This window comes from Felis catus, chromosome X (genome assembly GCF_018350175.1).
Source record: "Felis catus isolate Fca126 chromosome X, F.catus_Fca126_mat1.0, whole genome shotgun sequence".
NCBI classification, from domain to species: Eukaryota; Metazoa; Chordata; class Mammalia; order Carnivora; family Felidae; genus Felis; species Felis catus.
Window position 1 is genome coordinate 1,572,501 of NC_058386.1, and position 17,968 is coordinate 1,590,468.

The 17,968-nt window shown below is 54.2% G+C and overlaps 1 protein-coding gene across 10 annotated transcripts in view; it reads left to right on the forward strand.

The window, feature by feature from the left end:
* Positions 1–17,494, forward strand: part of XG (Xg glycoprotein (Xg blood group)) — a 33,945-nt gene extending 16,451 nt beyond the window's left edge. For 3 of the 10 annotated variants that reach the window (XM_045051301.1, XM_045051300.1, XM_045051296.1), the window contains 8 exons: positions 587–649; positions 5,284–5,346; positions 6,391–6,453; positions 9,013–9,063; positions 10,937–10,978; positions 13,359–13,394; positions 14,429–14,545; positions 15,896–17,494. In XM_045051301.1, coding sequence (XP_044907236.1) covers positions 587–649; positions 5,284–5,346; positions 6,391–6,453; positions 9,013–9,063; positions 10,937–10,978; positions 13,359–13,394; positions 14,429–14,545; positions 15,896–15,912 — 452 coding nt within the window. In that variant the 3' untranslated portion in view covers positions 15,913–17,494. The remainder of the gene's footprint in view (positions 1–586; positions 650–5,283; positions 5,347–6,390; positions 6,454–9,012; positions 9,064–10,936; positions 10,979–13,358; positions 13,395–14,428; positions 14,546–15,895) is intronic. The other 7 variants (XM_045051303.1, XM_045051299.1, XM_045051302.1 and 4 more) reach the window with 5 other exon arrangements.
* The last annotated feature ends 474 nt before the right edge of the window (positions 17,495–17,968 follow it).

The window sequence follows — 17,968 nt, forward strand, 5'->3', positions numbered from 1 at the left end:
GATAGATGCATGGATGGATGGGTGGATGGGTGGATGGGTGGATGGGTGGGTGGGTGGATGGATAGATAGATAGATAGATAGATAGATAGATAGATAGATAGGCAGATGAGTGGATGCTTGGGTGGGTGGGTGGATGGGTAGACAGGTGGATGGATGAACAGGTGGGTGAATGGATGGATCGATGGGCAGATGAGAGAATGGATGGATGGATGGATAGATGGATAGGTGGATGAGTGGGTGGGTGGATGGACGTATGGGTGGATGGATGGATGGATAGATGGATAGGTGGATGGACAGATGGATGGGTGGGTGGGTGGATGAGTGGTTAGAGTGTGTGTGTGTGTCTGTGTGTGTGTGTGTGAGTGCGCACCCAGGTGGGGTTTTTCTTAAAGTTCTAGTTTTGAGATTTTTACACCCAGAGGCTCAGGGACGTTCTGTGGTCCATGATCATCTGTGACACCGCGGGCAGTAGATGTTAGTGCAATATCGAGGCGTCTATCGTGGTGTTGACGCTCCTGTTCTACAACCTGCTGCGAACAGAAGGCTACTTTTCTCTGCTAAGAGGGCACTGTCATTTTCCCCGCAGGTATCTACCCCAGACCGAAGCCCCCGTATCACCCACAGCCAGGCATGCCCGACAACAGCGGAGGTAAGTCTTGTCCCCCTTCAGACTCCTCTCCACCCTCTCCACCCTGCTTGGACGAAGCCTGCCGTGTCTCCCCTGCGGGTCTTCCTCCAGCCGCCTTTGAAGTAGGGAACGGCTCTCCCTGCAGGAAACTGAGTCTCACCCGTAAGCAGGGGGAGCTGGCAGGGTGAACCCACAGCACGCATTTTATTTCCCGTTCCTCCGACCACTGCAAAGTAGGGTCTGCTTGGCGGATAGTGAACGTTATTGAAATGCATTTTTAATGAGGCTTAGGACGTTTCCTTTTTCGCTTGTTTCCACGGTTCCCAATTCTGTCCCGTAAAAAAGCCCACGTGGGGTGTGCCGTGTACTGTACATCATTTATCCTCAGTTCCCATAGATCAATGTTCCCATAGATTTCTTTTAAAAAAAAGTTAAAACAAAACAAAACAAAAACAAAAAAAAAGTTAACTGAAAGGAAACATTGATGGACAAAGTCAGTAAAGTCCTTAGCAATTCAAAAGCGCTGAAAACGTAAAACCAGACCGGGGTTAGGGCCGTGTGAAGCAGGGCTAAGTCAAAGGCTTCCAGAAGCGGTCCCGGAATCCCGTTCTGGCGCTGAGATGCGTGAAAATTCAGCTCCTCGAGGAGGGGCCGCCCAGCGTCAGGACCAGGGTCCAAGGAAGCGATACCTAATTGAAAATCAACAGTAGCATCCACGGCCGCGGTTAACGGTGCTTTCGTCACCATGCACCCTCACCTTTTAAAACTTTCCGTCCGGCATTAACACCTCCAAGTGCCTGAGCCTTTCCTCTTCCTGGAAGTCACTTTTTTTTAATTTTTAAAAATGTTTTTATTTAGTTTTGAGAGATAGAGACAGAGCATGAGCGGGGGAAGGGCAGAGAGAGAGGGAGACACAGAATCCGAAGCAGGTTCCGGGCTCCGAGCGGTCAGCACGGAGCCCGACATGGGGCTTGAACCGACGAACGGTGAGATCATGACCTGAGCCGAAGTTGGACGCTGAACCGACTGAGCCACCCAGGCGCCCCGGAAATTACTTTTAAAGTCTTGTTCCACGAGGAATCCACGGGAGTCCCTCACAGGAAGTGTTTCTTGCTCCCGGTGTTGAGGAAATGGGGGGTTAAATGTATATGATGAATCAGCAGGACGGGGTGACTCAGTCCCTGGGGAAGTGAGGGGCGAGGCCCAGCGTGGGAGGGGACCCTCTGTGACTCAGGGCACCAGCTGCCGATGCCATCTGGGAGCAGTTTTCACGCTTTGCTTAAACTCAACGCACACACGAAACCAAGAGGGCGGGGGAGGTTGGTGAGAAGATGATTAGGGCAACCGGCCCCCCGAAGTCCCCTGCTTGGCCCCTGGCTCGCCCCGGGGCTCCTGGATGTGTCCCTTGAGAAGGAAGACGCACTGTTGACAGCGGCCCTGAAAAGTCCCTTGGGTGTGGGGCGTTCCGGAACGTTCTGTTCCAAAAGGCAGATGGTCACAGATGAGCCACGTTGAGAAAGGGCCTCCAGATGGGACGCTGTGGGGTTTTCTGCCAGGGGCCACCTGCTGTGACGTGTGGCTGCCGGGCGATTTATCGGGGGCCCCGATGCAGCGAGAATGAGTTCTGGATCCTTTAGGACAAATACGGGCCCCCCTGAGCTCGGTGGTGGGGTCTCTGACACACAGACGTAGGAGAACCTCAGATTCTCCCCTGCACACACCTGCTCCGTGAGGACACTCCTTCTGGGCGTCCCCCTGAGCTCCTGGTGTTTACACCCGCCCCTTCCAGAACCTCCGGGTTCGCTCTCTGATTCCCTCATCTGAGCCCAGCAGCGGGGTCCCCACACTGGCTTCCAAGCAACCAGGAGGGGGCCACGGATGGACGTGCCCCCACCCCGTCCCCCCGTTTGTGCGTTGAATCCCTAACCTTCAGGACCTCCCGATGGGACTCTAGTTACATATGGAGTCTTTGGGGAGGTAAATGGGTCAAGATGAGGTTCTTAGGGTGGGTCCTGGGAGCATAACACCGGTGTCCTTCGAAGAAGAGATCAGGACACGGACACGCACGGAGAGACGGCCATGTGAGGACACGGGGAGAACACGGTGTCTACATGCCAAGGAGGGAGGCCTCAGGAGGAACCAGCCTCAGCCCTGCCTGGATCTCAGCCTCCCAGCCTCCACCCCTCCTGGATCTCAGCCTCCCAGCTTCCACCCCTCCTGGATCTCAGACCCCCAGCCTCCACCCCTCCTGGATCTCAACCTCCCAGCCTCGGCCCTGCCTGGATCTCAGGTTCTAGGCCTCAGCCTTACCTGGACCTCAACTTCCCAGCCTCGGCCCCACCTAGATCTCAGACCCCCACCCTCGGCCCTGCCTGGATCTCAGGTTCTAGGCCTCGACCTTACCTGGACCTCAGACTCCCAGCCTCGTCCCTGCCTAGACCTCAGACACCCAGCCTCAGCACTGCCTGGACCTCAGCCTCCCAGCTTCAACCCTGCCTGGACCTCAGACTCCCAGCCTTGGCCCTGCCTGGATCTCAGACCCCCAGCCTTGGCCCCTCCTGGGTTTCAGACCCCAGGCTTCGGCACCTCCTGGATCTCAACCTCCCAGCCTCGGCCCTGCCTGGATCTCAGACTGCCAGCCTCAGCCCTGCCTGGATCTCAGACTCCCCGCCTTGGCCCCACCTGGATCTCAGACCCCCAGCCTCAGCCCTGCCTGGATCTCAGGTTCTAGGCCTCAGCCCTACCTGGACCTCAGACTCCCAGCCTCGGCCCTGCCTGGATCTCAGACCCCCGGCCTCGGCCCTGCCTGGATCGCAGATCCCCCAGTCTTGGCCCTGCCTGGATCTCAGCCCCCTAGCCTCAGCCCTGCTTGGATCTCAGGTTGTAGGCCTCAGCCCTACCTGGACCTCAGACTCCCAGCCTCGGCCCTGCCTGGATCTCAGACCCCCAGCCTCGGCCCCTCTTGGATTTCAGACCCCAAGCTTTAGCACATCCTGGATCTCAACCTCCCCGCCTCGGACCTGCCTGGATCTCAGACTCCCAGCCTCAGCCCTGCCTTGATCTCAGCCCCCAGCCTCGGCCCTGCCTGGATCTCAGACCCCCCAGTCTTGGCCCTGCCTTGATCTCAGCCCCCCAGCCTCGGCCCTGCCTGGATCGCAGATCCCCCAGTCTTGGCCCTGCCTGGATCTCAGCCCCCTAGCCTCAGCCCTGCTTGGATCTCAGACTCCCAGCCTCAGCCGTGCCTGGATCTCAGCCTCCCAGTTTCAGCCCTGCCTGGGCCTCAGACTCCTGGCCTCGGCCCTGCCTGGACCTCAGACCCCCAGCCTCGGCCCTGCTTGGACCTCAGACTCCCAGCCTCAGCCGTGCCTGGATCTCAGACCCCCCAGCCTCAGCCCCACCTGGACCTCAGCCTCCCAGTTTCAGCCCTGCCTGGGCCTCAGACTCCTGGCCTCGGCCCTGCCTGGACCTCAGACTCCCGGCCTCGGCCCTGCCTGGATCTCAGACCCCCGGCCTCGGCCCTGCCTGGATCTCAGACCCCCGGCCTCGGCCCTGCCTGGATCTCAGACCCCCGGCCTCGGCCCTGCCTGGATCTCAGACCCCCAGACTCGGCCCTGCCTGGATCTCAGACCCCCAGCCTCCACCCTGCCTGGATCTCAGACCCCCAGCCTCGGCCCTGCCTGGATCTCAGACCCCCCAGCCTCAGCACTGCCTGGACCTCAGCCTCCCAGTTTCAGCCCTGCCTGGGCCTCAGACTCCTGGCCTCGGCCCTGCCTGGACCTCAGACCCCCAGCCTCAGCACTGCCTGGACCTCAGCCTCCCAGTTTCAGCCCTGCCTGGGCCTCAGACTCCTGGCCTCGGCCCTGCCTGGACCTCAGACCCCCAGCCTCCACCCTGCCTGGATCTCAGACCCCCAGCCTCAGCCGTGCCTGGATCTCAGACCCCCCAGCCTCAGCACTGCCTGGACCTCAGCCTCCCAGTTTCAGCCCTGCCTGGACCTCAGACCCCCAGCCTCAGCCCTTCCTGGATCTTACCCTGTCAGCTTGCAGGACCAGGAGGGGATACACGTGTCTTGCTTCAGTCGGCCTCGTTTGTGGTATTTGTTGTGGCCACGGTATTAAATCGATAAGGAAGCTTTGCCTTCAGGGAAATTGCTTCCAACCCTAAACAAGGCTGTTTCTACAGTTTTGCATCTCGAAGTTCCCCTTTCCAAAAACCTTGTGCTTAGGCGATCGGTTTCCCTGGGAGGCTGGGGGTGAAGTTCCGAACCAGGCGGAGGTCTCAGGGTCGGATGCCCCCCCCACCCCGGGGCAGACCTGCATGATGTGGGGGAAATACACCGAATGTGCCCCACCCTGGGAGGGCGCCCCCTTTGCAAGGCGGCTCCCAGAAGCATTTTGTGCAGGCTAGTTCCCCAGATACTCGGGGTGGGGGGGTCCCCCAGGAGGCGATGCGGGTAGTCGAGCTGGCCAGGAGCGAGGGACAGGTCACCCCGAGGAGGGCACGTGTCCCTGCTGCGGCCACTGGCTCTCCGGAGAGACCACTGAGGTCTCGGTGGCAGGCTCAGCGTGTGGGGCTGTGCTTCCTCAGTTGTGCGGCTGGCCGATGGCCGAAAGGCGTCCTTACTTTCCTGAAATGGCGGCGTTGTGTTCCGACAGGCATCTACCCCCGGCCGAGGCCACCCCCGCGCCCCCAGCCCGGCGGTTCCGACAGCGGTGGAGGTAAGCGCACGGAGACGCGTTTCAGAAGCCCTCGGGGTGCACGGGGTGCGGCCTTTACTCACGCCTGGAATTGTCCCCTTGGTGGTGCGATGCCAATGCTTCCGAAAGATCCAGACCGTCTTTTACGAGGCCCACCCCTGAATCCCTCACCTGCGCCCCCCGTGCTGCCCCCTAAATCTCGGGTCGCAGGGTGCAGTGTCCTCCAAGATGTTACTAAGGGCTCATGATGGAAGCTATTCTCTGCTCACACATATTTCGGGAGATGCCCCTTTAAGCAAAATCAGTGAGATGTCTTGAGCCCTCCAGAGTGGGAAAACCCTTTCCTGGGGTCCCCAGTGCTCGAGGCAGCGTCGCTGAGGGAGAAGTTCTTGCAGAAAGAAATCAGAGAAGCCTCTACAGGCCTTTTCCATGTCATAGTTTTATCAAATTGAGCACTTACTATGTGCTTCCACCAAGGAAGTCTGACATGTTTAATTGAGCACTTACTATGTGCCTGCAGGGAGGAAATGCCAAGCGTTTAATTAAGCACTTACTATGTGCTTGCATGGAGGACTTTGAACGCGGTTAATTGAGCACTCTATGGGCCAAGCCTGGTGCTGGGCATGGGGGTTCGGTGGTCATCGACGGAATGTGGCCCCCTGCAGCGTGCTAGGGGGCAGAAACAAATGGATGGATAAGTGTGGGAGGCGTGGGGTCCGACGAAGCGGCTGAGGCAGGAAGCGTAGCCTGTGTTGAGTGCAGAGGGCATGTGCAAAGGTCCTGGGGTTGGGTGTCTTCCTCTCCGTTTTCAATCTCCCTTGAACTCTCAGATCAGACGGGTCCGTCCCACCAACTGCCCTTCCCGGGCTTCTGGGTCCCCCCCGCCCCCCGCGCTCTCCCCGCAGGAATGATGGCATCCCACCCACAGTTTGGTTCCGGCGCCCTGGCGTCCTGGAAAGGGTCCGCCCCACTCTCCGTAAGCTGCCCGCGTCGGGTCACACGGGCTGGGTTTACAGGGGGCTGTCTGCGCGGGGTTTGAGGAGTGCTGTGTGCTGCACCCTGCAGGTTACTTTGGGAACAGGGACCAGGATGACGGCCGCTACCCGCCCAGGCCCAGGCCGCCCGCAGGTACGCCCATGGCTTCTCTCACTTGACTGGGGGGAGGCCGCGGGTCCCGCCTGGGTGCAAGGTGCGCCCCGCGAAGATGGGGTGCGGGGCGTCCCCTCCGATGCCACAGTGCAGTGGGCCTCACACCCCTGACGCTCTGGAGGCGCAGGTTGCGGGCGAGACTGGAAACGGGGCAGATTCCCCTGGAAGGTGGTGGTGGCGTGTGTACGCACGTGTGCGCGAGAGTGTGCCCGAATGGACCTGTGTGTGCGCATACCTTTACGGCCTCTGCTCGGACGTGTGCATACGGGCCTTTATGCATACACTTCCATACGTCCACGTATCCACGTACCGCTTTGTGTGCAGGGCTTTATGTACGCACATCTCTCCAAATCTGCATGTATGCACACGTCCCTTTATGTAAATACACACGTCTGGATACATAAGTCCCTGTATCTTTCTTTACGTATCCATCCCTTTATGTATATTTACATATACACCTCTGGATACATAAATTTCTGTAACTTTGTTTACATATATATCCCTTCATGTATATTTACATATACACCTCTGAATACATAAGTCCTTGTATCTGTCTTTACATATATATCCCTTTATGTATATTTACATATACACCTCTGGATACATAAGTCCCTGTATCTTTCTTTATGTATATATTCCTTTATATATATTTACATGTACATCTTTATATACATAAGATGTATGTACATATTTTGATATATTTATACTTATGTATATATCGTGTTACATATGTTTACATAAACACGTTTATATATGAATATATCTTTATATATCTTTATGTATATGTACATTTATATACATATGCACATATTTGTATGTCTTTATCATATATCCGTTTTTATATATTTATATATACACATTTATATGTGTATGTACACATGTATACATCTCTGTATATACACCTTTTATAAATACATACGTGTTTATATACAGTGTGTATACATACCTTTATGTATGTGTTTCCATATATCTTTATATTTATGTATATATATTTGTATGTGCATGATTATAGATAGACTTTATATCACTAGTTTTGTACATATCTTTATACATGTGTATAGATGCATTTTTATATATGTATATACATACCTTTATATATGGACATATACACAGCTTTATATATCTGTGTATGTATTTTGAGTGTATATATACTGTTATATATGGGTATATTTTTATATATAGTTATTTGCATATCTCTATGTATACTTATATACCTTTATACATACATATGTATACTTTTATGTGTGTGTATCATTATATATGTAGTTTTAGATAAATATATCTTTATTTGTGTATATGTATATTTATCTGTAGGTATATTTTTATATATAGTTACTTGTATATCTGTATGTATACTTATATACCTTTATACATACATATGTATATTTTTATATGTGTATCATTATATAAGTAGTTTCAGATAAATAATATCTATATCTGTGTATGTGTATATCTACTTTTACATATGTAGATATGTATATTTGTGTGTATATCTATGTGTGTGTATTTGTCCACACACACACCCTCACACACATACACATACACACGTGCATAGAAAGCTTTCACGCAGTGTTTTCTGTGTGACTGGAAAGTGACCCCCTTCATAGACATTTTCATACGTGAATAAAAGCACACGCCCTCCGCGAGATAGACGGGTGCTGTGTCCGCCAGGGGGTAACGTATGAGGCTCTGTGCACGGCTGTGAGGTTTCTGCTGGGTCGAGCTCTGCGAGTGCCCAGAAGAGGTACGTGAGGACTTCTCCCCGATACCGTGCGGAGGGGCCTCTTTGTCATCTGGACGACCAGGATGCACACACGCATCTTTTCTGCAATGTTGGAACGCCAGCAACAAATAACCTTTTGCAGTAATTATTGCAGTAATGATCACACGATAATAATGCGTAGCCTTTGGTACAGAGCACTGATGGTGGGGACCGCCTTCCCAGCCTTCCTTCTCAGAACGGTGACCCTGTGTCTGGGTCTCTGGTCCTGCTCAGATGTCTCTGCAGGACAGGGATGGATGCACCTGCATTTATCTGCTGCCATCAGGATACATACGTGCTCTCTGAAGGCACAGACCTTTTTCTTTTTTGTTAATTTTTCAAATGTTTATTTTTGAGAGAGAGAGAGTGTGTGCGAGCAGGGTAGGGACAGAGAGACAGGGAGACACAGAATGTGAAGCAGGCTCCAGGCTCCGAGCTGTCAGCCCAGAGCCCGACGTGGGGCTCGAACCCACGAACCGGGAGATCATGACCTGAGCCGAAGTCCAATATTTAACCTCCTGAGCCCCGTCAGGCACCCCGCACGAGCTTTCTGTGGGGGTGCCTGCCTGGGCATGAATTTTCCTACAGAAAGCTGTGACTTTGGGGGCACCCTTGGATGTGCCCTTATGGCCCCTGCTCTTGGCTGCCATATGGGGCTCCCTTTGGGGTGACTCCTGGGCATGGCTTGGTGCCATCACCAGCGACCCAAGCAGACGCCTGCTGCAACCCTGTGCGTCCCAGCAGAGCGCAGCTGAAATCTGCCTTCTGTCCCACAGCTGGCGGTGGTGGCTACTATCCCAACAATGACGGCCACGGAAATGCCTATGGTACGTCCAGCACTTGGGCTCCCCGGAGGGTGAGGGCGGCGGGAGGGGGTGTCGTATTTCCAGGGCTTCTGTTTGCATCCCCACAACAATTTCTTCCTGTGGTCTTGGGTGTTGGCTCTGTGCTGGTGTGCGGGGTTTGGAGCCCTGTCTGCACCGACCTCTGGCTGGCCTGCCTCCTGCCCTCCAGGGACCCAGGTGTGCACGCAGGTAGTGAGAAACAGAGCAGCTGACACTAGGGGAACAGCAGCCGGTGAATCGGTGTGTGGGGGGGATCTTTGTTACGCGGCTCAGCTGCTGACCATTGCAAACAGAAAACACTCTGGGCGGGCAGATCCTGGTAGGAAGGGAAGGAAGTCTCTACAGCAGGAAGTAACGGGGGTCTTGTCTACACTGAGTGTATCTCAAAGTAAGCGGGCAATCTTGAAGCTCTCAGCTTGTTGTCTGCTTCTGTAAGGGAAGACTGACGACAAAATGTCATGCTGGGAAAAGAAAACGCTACGGATTGTTTTTTCCTTTTTTTTTATTGGAGACACAATGCACGTAAACATTGTATTCATTCTATGTATATAAAGCAACAGTTCCCTATTGGTGACATGTTGCAAAATTATTGGGACTGTAAGTCCGCCGGTCCCACATCGCATCAGGATGCATAGTTACAAATTTTATTTATTTTTTTTATTCCGAAATGAGAAACTTTAAGATTTACTTCCTTAGCGACTTAAAAAATTTAATGCTTACTTATTTTTGAGAGAGAGCATGAGTGGGAGAGAGGCAGCAAGGGACAGAGACAGGGGAGCGGAAGCAGGGTCCGCGGTGACACCAGAGAGCTGGACGCGGGGCTCGAACCCACAAACCGTGAGATCACGACCTAGCCCAAGTCGGAGGCTGAACCGACTGAGCCACCCAGGCGCCCCCTTCCCTTAGCAATTTTGAGATGCGATACATTCTCATTCTGATGTGATACAGGGTCGTTAATCAGGGTCCCTGTTCTGCCCATGACGTCCCGGGGCTTATAAATGCAGACTTGTCCCTCTGATTCGGTTCACCCGTCAGTCAATTTACGGGTCAAAGGCAAAGCGTGAATTTAGTTTTCTCTTTGCCATTGGTTACGGGCTTTCAGCATCAGAACTGAATGGAGTCACGGTCTGGTGGGTTGCGACTGATATGGGTGCATTTGCAAGGCGTCAGGGTCCTGTTGGAGATGTGGTCCGTGAATCTCCGCAGCCTTGGGATGAGGAAATAATAGTTTACAGCCCGTTTTACAAAGTAAAGGTGACAGGGACAGACATCCGTCACCCCATAGATGGCCCTGTTCCCATAACGCAATGGGAAATTGTCGGCCAAAAGCAGATGCCATTTTTAAGAAATTGTTTTTAATGTTTGTTTATTTTTGAGACAAAGAGACAGAGCATGAGCTGGGGCAGGGGCAGAAAGAGAGGGAGGCACAGAATCTGAAACGGGCTCCAGGCTCTGAGCTGTCAGCACAGAGCCCGACGTGGGGCTTGAACTCACGAGCTGTGAGATCATGACCTGAGCCGAAGTCAGACGCTCAACCGACTGAGCCATCCAGGTGCCCTGAAAAGAAATTTTTTTCTTTAAAACTTGGCAATCATCATCACATGGGGCCCCTGATCCTCTGGGGTGAGGGGTTCCGAGCCCCGTGAGCCGAAGGCCGTGCAGCGTGGCCTCAGCTTCCAGTCCCCTGCGGTCAGAGGCCACGCCGTGGGGACGGTGCACCTTTCGGTTGCACGGGGAGGGCGGCCTCGACGTCTCCCCAGCCTCACGCGGCGTCTTGGGTCGGGTGTGCTGCTCTTCTCGGTGCCGCCCCGGAAGCTTCCGGGGTTCCGGTTCACGTGCTTTTTCTGTCCCGCAGGAGGAGGGCGTTCTAGACCCAACTCTTACGGAAATAATTATGGTAAAGGGATTGTTTCGTTCGCGCCGTGCGAGGACGGGCTGTCCTCGGGGAGAACTAACACCGACTGCACGCTGGCGGGGGGCGGGTCGCACTGTGTCCTGTGTGGACCCCAGGTCACCAGCTGGGTCTCACTCGTGTGCTTTTCTCGTCAGCGAAGTTGTTTCCCTTTCTTGGAAGGAAGTGAGCCCTGCTTACAGTTCGTAGTGTGTCTGTGTGTACGTGCATGTGCGTCTGCGTTAGTGTGCAGTGCGCGTGTGCAAGTGTTTCTTGCACATGTGTGGCCGTGTGCATGTGTGTGGAGGTGTGTGTGCACGTGTTTGGTGTTCGTGTGGGCTTGTGCATGTGTGGTGTGTGTGTACGTGTGGGTGGGCATGTGCCCATGTGTGGAGGTGTGCGTGCACATGCGTGTAGATGGGCGTGTACATGTGTGGAGGCATGTGTATGTGTGGTGTGCGTGTATGTGTGTGGAGGTGTGAGTGCACACGTGTGTAGATGGGCATGTACGTGTGTGGAGGCGTGTGTATGTGTGGTGTGCGTGTACGTGTGTGGAGGTGTGAGTGCACACGTGTGTAGATGGGCGTGTACATGTGTGGAGGCGTGTGTGTGCACATGTGAGTGTGGGTGTGCACGTATGTGGAGGTCTGCGTGTGCACGTGTATAGCATGTGTGTGGGTGTGTACATGCATGTAGGTGTGCATGTGTGTGCATGTACATGTGTAGAGGTGTGCTTTGCACGTGTATGTCGATGGGCGCGTACATGTGTGGGGGCATGCACATGTGTGCGTGTACATGTGTGGAGGTGTGCGTGTGTACATGTGTGGAGGTGTGTGCACGTGTGTAGGCATGTGTGTGGGTGTGTACATGTGTGTAGTCATGCACATGTGTGTACATGTCTGGAGGTGTGTGTGCACATGTGTGCACGTGTGTGGTGGGCGTGTACACGTGTGTAGACCTGTGTGTGGGCGTGTACATGTCCCGAGGCATGCACGCATGTGCGTGTACATGTGTGAAGGTGTGCGTATGTGTGGAGGTGTGCGTGTGCACGTGTGTGGAGGTGTGTGCACATGTGCAGGTGTGTGTGGGGCGTGTACATATGCGGAGGCGTGCACGTGTGTGCGTGTACATGTGTGGAGGTGTGAGTGCACACGTGTGTAGATGGGCGTGTACATGTGTGGAGGCGTGTGTGCACACATGTGAGTGTGGGTGTGCACGTATGTGGAGGTCTGCGTGTGCCCGTGTGTGATGTGTGTGCACGTGTATAGGCATGTGCGTGGGTGTGTACATGCATGTAGGTGTGCATGTGTGTGCATGTACATGTGTAGAGATGTGCGTTGCACGTGTATGTCGATGGGCACGTACATGTGTGGGCGCATGCACATGTGTGTGTGTACATGTGTGGAGGTGTGCGTGTGTACATGTGGGTGTGCGTGTGCCCATGTGGAGCTGTGTGCACGTGTGTAGGCATGTGTGTGGGTGTGTACATGTGTGTAGTCGTGCACATGTGTACATGTGTGGAGGTGTGCGTGTGCACGTGTGTGGAGGTGTGTGCACATGTGTAGGTGTGTGTGGGGCGTGTATATATGCGGAGGCGTGCACGTGTGTGCGTGTACATGTGTGGTGTGTGTGTGCACGTGTGTGGTGGACGTGTACATGTGTGTAGGCCTGTGTGTGGGCGTGTACATGTGCCGAGGCATGCACGCATGTGTGTCCATGTGTGGAGGTGTGCGTGTGTATGTGTGGAGGTGTGCGTGTGCACGTGTGTGGAGGTGTGTGCACATGTGTAGGTGTGTGTGTGGGTATGTACATATGCGGAGAAGTGCACGTGTGTATACATGTGTGGATGTGTGCATGTGCACATGTGTAGGCATGTGTGTGGGTGTGTACATGTGTGTAGGCGTGCACACGTGTGTCCATGTGTGGAGGTGGGCGTGTGCACGTGTGTAGGCCTGTGTGTGGGCGTGTACATGTGTGCAGGCGTGCACATGTCCATGTGTGGGCGTGGGTGTGTGCACGTGTGTAGGTCTGTGTGTGGGCGTGTACACGTGCGGAGGCATGCACGTGTGTGTGCTTATGCGTGCATACATCGGTTCGTGTGTGCACATGCATGAATGTGAGTGTGAGCTCACATCTGTTGCACGTACGTGTGTGCATGGGCATGTACCCCGACCCCTGACACGGAACCTGCACCCCCGTGTGTCTCCACCGCGGCCTGCCGCCCCTCACCATGTCGTGTGGCGTGCACACCTGCTCCCTCTGTGGGTGTCCCCGCCTCCCTGGGGGCTTGTCGTGCGCTGCGCTTGGACCCGCGAGCCCAGCGCCCGGGGCTGGACGCGCCTTGGAACACACTCATGACCGTGTGCCCTTCCCCTTCCCCTTCCAGGCGGAGACGGATACTCCACGTACGGCAACCAGCAAGGTAACGGGTCGGGGCCATGCCCCGCATCTTTAATAAAAACACACTCTCGCGGGGCGCGCGAGGCCCGCGTGGTCCCCGCCTCTGGTCTTTGACGGAGCACCTGCCGTCTTCACGTTGGGAAGGAAGGTCCTGAACAGCCCTGTGTGCCTTCGGGGGGCGGTCAGCGCCCCGGGGGCTCAGGGAAGGAGAAAGGAGGGCGCGCGCCAGGCCTCCGGATGCCTGGTGGCCGCGAGGGCACGGTGGGGATCGTAGGCCTGTGTCTGTGCCACCGAGGGCTGTCCTTTGCTGAACGCACAGCTCGGGAGGCCGAGAAGGAGAACAGGAAGGAGGGCACGGGTGCTGTGCCCTGGTGAAGCCCCCAGAGTGCACGGCCGGCCGCAGGGCAGGGGTGCGGTCCAGGGGACCCACGAACATCCGGCCCAGACACACGGCTGCACGGAATGTATGGGGTCCCGCGGCAAGAGGGGGGGACGATGGCAGGCTGGGGTGGGGTCCGGGCACACGAGGCTTCCCTCTGGTGACGATATCCAAGCCAAGGTGCCATGGGGGCCAAGGATCCCTGCCTACGACCCGCCAGGGGCTTGACCCCACCTGACACAAGACGCAGGGGGTCGGTGTCCACACAGGCAACGACTTCTCTTTCCAAGTGTTGACTTTTGTCACACGAGGTCCTGCACGGGAGAAACCAAAGCTGTGCGGTAACCTTCCCTTGAAGGCGTCAGCCTGTGGGGTGTGAATGAGTCCAGACCTGTGGCTGTCAGGACACGTTTTGGTTGAAGAAGAAAAAAAATATTTTCTTTGGCCTGCGTAAACATTCTACTTCGAAAACGGTACAAACCCGTCAAATTCAACAGGCAGACGAAAAACCAATCAAATGCCTCTCACAGGCACCGTTCTATCTTGAACGTCCTGCACGGGGAAGACGTGCTTACTGATCTCCACGCGGGGTAGGCGCAGAACCCTTTCCTCTAGCTCCTCGTTCGGCTTTCTCGCGGGGTGTTTTCTCAGAACCTCTCCGTCTCTCCACCCGGCAGGTAACACGATAGCGAAAATCGTGTCCCCCATCGTGTCCGTGTTGGTGGTCATGCTGGTGGGTGCTGCCACGGGGTGGTTCCAGCGAAACAGGAGGAGAAATTGTTTCAGGACGAGAGGCAAGTGTCTCGAGCTGCAAAGCTCCTTCCGGAGCCTGTCACTCAGCAGGGCTGCTTCTGGTGACGGCCAGCCTAGCACCCTGGCATGAGGACACGGTTTTCACTTGGGATGTTTGCGAGGGACACATGGGGACTTGGGAGAAGCCAGCACACGTGGTTTTCTGGTCCCACTTTGGGTACAGGCTCCTGGGTTTGGAGAATCACGCGCCCGACTGGTGGCGGTCCTTGGGGAGCAGAGGGGGTCAGTGAAGGGCCCTGAGGACATCTCTGCGGGGAGGGTCCTGGGACAGACACGGGGGCCTCTGTTGTGGAAACAGCAGCTGCGAGTTTAAGCGACAGTGTCTTGAGTTTGGGTCCCGAGAGCCCCCTGCGTCTGACGGGGTCTGGGATTTGCAGGGAGTGTCTGCCCTCCCCTCCTTCCTGTCCCTAAGGTCGCTGTGAAAACCAGCCTTCGAGAAGGGATGTCAAAACCCCAAAGCCTGCCCGGGGCCTCCCCCTGCTGGCGGATGCGGGCTATTGACCAAACGCAGGCTGGGACCAGCCAGCCTGCGTCTCCGCTGTCCACGGGTCCCCCCAGAAAGTCCGGCGGGGGTGGGGGCGGGAGAGGGGGACCGAGTCCGTGAACAACGTGTGGGCGTCGGAGAAGCAATAATGTAAAGCCGAACTGGGTTTTATTTTATTTTATTTTTCATTTTTTTTAATGTTTATTCATTTTTGAGAGAAACAAAAACAGAGACAGAGTGTAAGTGGCCGAGGGGCAGAAATAGAGGGAGACACAGAATCCCAAGCAGGCTCCAGGCTCCGGGCCATCAGCACAGAGCCCGACGCGGGGCTGGAACCCACGAAGTGTGAGATCGTGACCTGAGCCCAAGTCAGACGCTTAGCCTTCTATTCACACTAGGGACCTCAGACAGGCAAGGGTGCACACGATGTGGTGAACTGGCCCCTTCTAGGTGGGATGCGGTGCAGTGCACAACCTCATGAACTGTATGTGTGCCGCAGCCCCACAGTCGGCCTAGCACAGCTAGTGGGGACATGGTTATCGGGTCGGGCTGCCACTTACTGGGTGACAGACCTCCTTTACAGTGGGTTGTTTGAGCGCGATTCACATTTATTTTGTAAACTAGAAGGAATGAAAGCACCCGCATCAGAGACTTTGAAGGTTAAGGAAGCCACATCCCTAAAAAAATATTAGCTGTGACCAAAAAGATAGAGTGGCTGGTTCGTTGAGGGTGTTCAAAGCCCTCAAGAGCGCAAAGCATAAAAAGCATGGTAATGCTTGAAAATCAAGCCACAGAGGAGTTTTCTTGTCCCTGGCGGTGACACTGTGTTCCCCGTCTTCCCTCACAGAACCAGAGCACGTGTGACGGCTTCAGGATCCCGCGGTTGCTTTGAGAGAAGCTCAGTGTAGACGAGGTCCCCGTGTATCGCTCCCGTGACAGCTCCTTCCATTGCGGACGTCATCGCCACCCTAAAGCGTCTCTGTCTGGAGGGGACCGATCGCCTGACAAAGAATTTCTGATCCGCCGGGCAGGGGAGGGGGGTGTTTATAAAGACAAGTTAGCCAAGCCTTGGGTCCTAAGAAGACGGTCTGACCTGCACATTCGATGACTCCTTTGACCAGATTGCGAGGCTGTGGTGGGTTCCCCAGAACTACCTCACGGTGCAGGATGCGCATTGTCCCAAAGTACAACAGGGGTGCAAAGGCATAAGGGGTCTCGGGCTGGGGGGTGCTGTCTCCTTTTGGGGGTTTCGGGGGACCCTCCGAGGGTTTCCAGTGGGCTCTGGGGAGAAACCTGATCCATGGGAAGTCTTCCCCAAGGAGTCAGCACCCCCCACTTCCATTCCCGCTGCTCAGTGCTGGCCGTGACCATGTAACCCTTATTAGCACACAGTAAGGCTGGCATTTCCAGTTGCTGGTGCATACACTCCCTGATGTGCAAGACATCGTGGGCAATCTGTGCAGACTTTTTCTCTTTTTTTCCTGCGAAATCTTAGGATTTCGGTATTTTGGGAAGGGAGAAAATTGGGGCTGGCAGTCATGATTTGTGCCTGTTGAGTCTTCCCGTATTATTTTTCATGTGATAGTCTGTAGGCAACTGTGTTGAAGGCAATGGCATCCTTTTCCTTGGTTTCTACTTTTTTCCGCCCCTTTTTACTGGAGTAGAAAATTCTAAGTCCTCAGGCATCTAAAAAGCATACTAGGTATTTGCTTCTATTTTAGCGACATTTTAGGGGAAGCTGGGAAAAAGGAAGGATTTGGGCTCATTGATAGAGTTTCATTCAATTAACATAAATGCTTATAGGACTTTCGGAGTTTGCCCTAAATATCAGCACTGAACATAAAGATAGTTACTGCAATCCAGAACTCATCAGGAGGACCCAGGAAAGTCCTAAATTGTTGTATGCACCATGCTCATGGTTATGGACTAGGAGGTAGGTCTCCAGGGAGGACTTGAATGCAGAAAGACCTAGAAATACCTCCCCAAATAGAAAAGGGAATTTACAGCTAACGCTCTTGATGTGATGTGATTCATATGTGATTGGAGCACTTTCAAGATGGCCGTGGTTACCATCTGGTTGCTATCGGGATGGGAATGTCCTCCGACGTTTCTCCAGTGTCCCCATCGAGTGACAAAGCCTCGTGGCCCCAACACTCTTTCTGCAGTCTTTTCTGTGGGTTTCGGTAGGAGTTTATTTTGAGTCTTGATAAAAAGTATGCGTGTGTGTGGACAGACAGACACATGCACACCATCACAGACACTCCTGGACGGAATGGAAGCATTCATAACGACATACGTCCATCGGTTTCCTGTAACTGCCATAAGTACATTTTTATCGTGTAAAAGAAATGTAAAAAAAAAATAAAGTAAAAAGACGTCTTCTTTGTTTCCCACCGACGTTGATGAAACAGCACTGGAAAATAAAAATCATAAGGCATCGAGTAAATCCCGTCCTGGGCCTGGTGGTGTGTCCATTGGGTGTGTGCTCTGTCTGAGATGGTCTCCGCTCCATCCCGGGGGACGTGGCAGGTATCTGAGGACTGGGTGGCCTTCCTTCACCCCTCCCCCCAGAAACACATTTTCAGGTTGGCACCATTTGGAATAAGACGGATTACGGGGCGCCTGGGTGGCTCAGTCGTTAAGCATCCAACTTCTGCTCAGGACGTGATCTCGCGGTCCGTGGGTTGGAGCCCCGCGTGGGGCTCTGTGCTGACAGCTCGGAGCCTGGAGCCTGCTTCACATTCTGTGTCTCCCCTCTCTCCACCCCTCCCCTGCTCACGCTCTGTGTCTCTCTGTCTCTTAATAATAAATGTTAAAAAAATAAAAATAGATAAAAAAATAAAAAATATATAAATTAATTTAAAAAATAAAAAATAAAAATAAATTAAAAAAAAAAAAGGAGAAGAGGGGAACCGGAAGT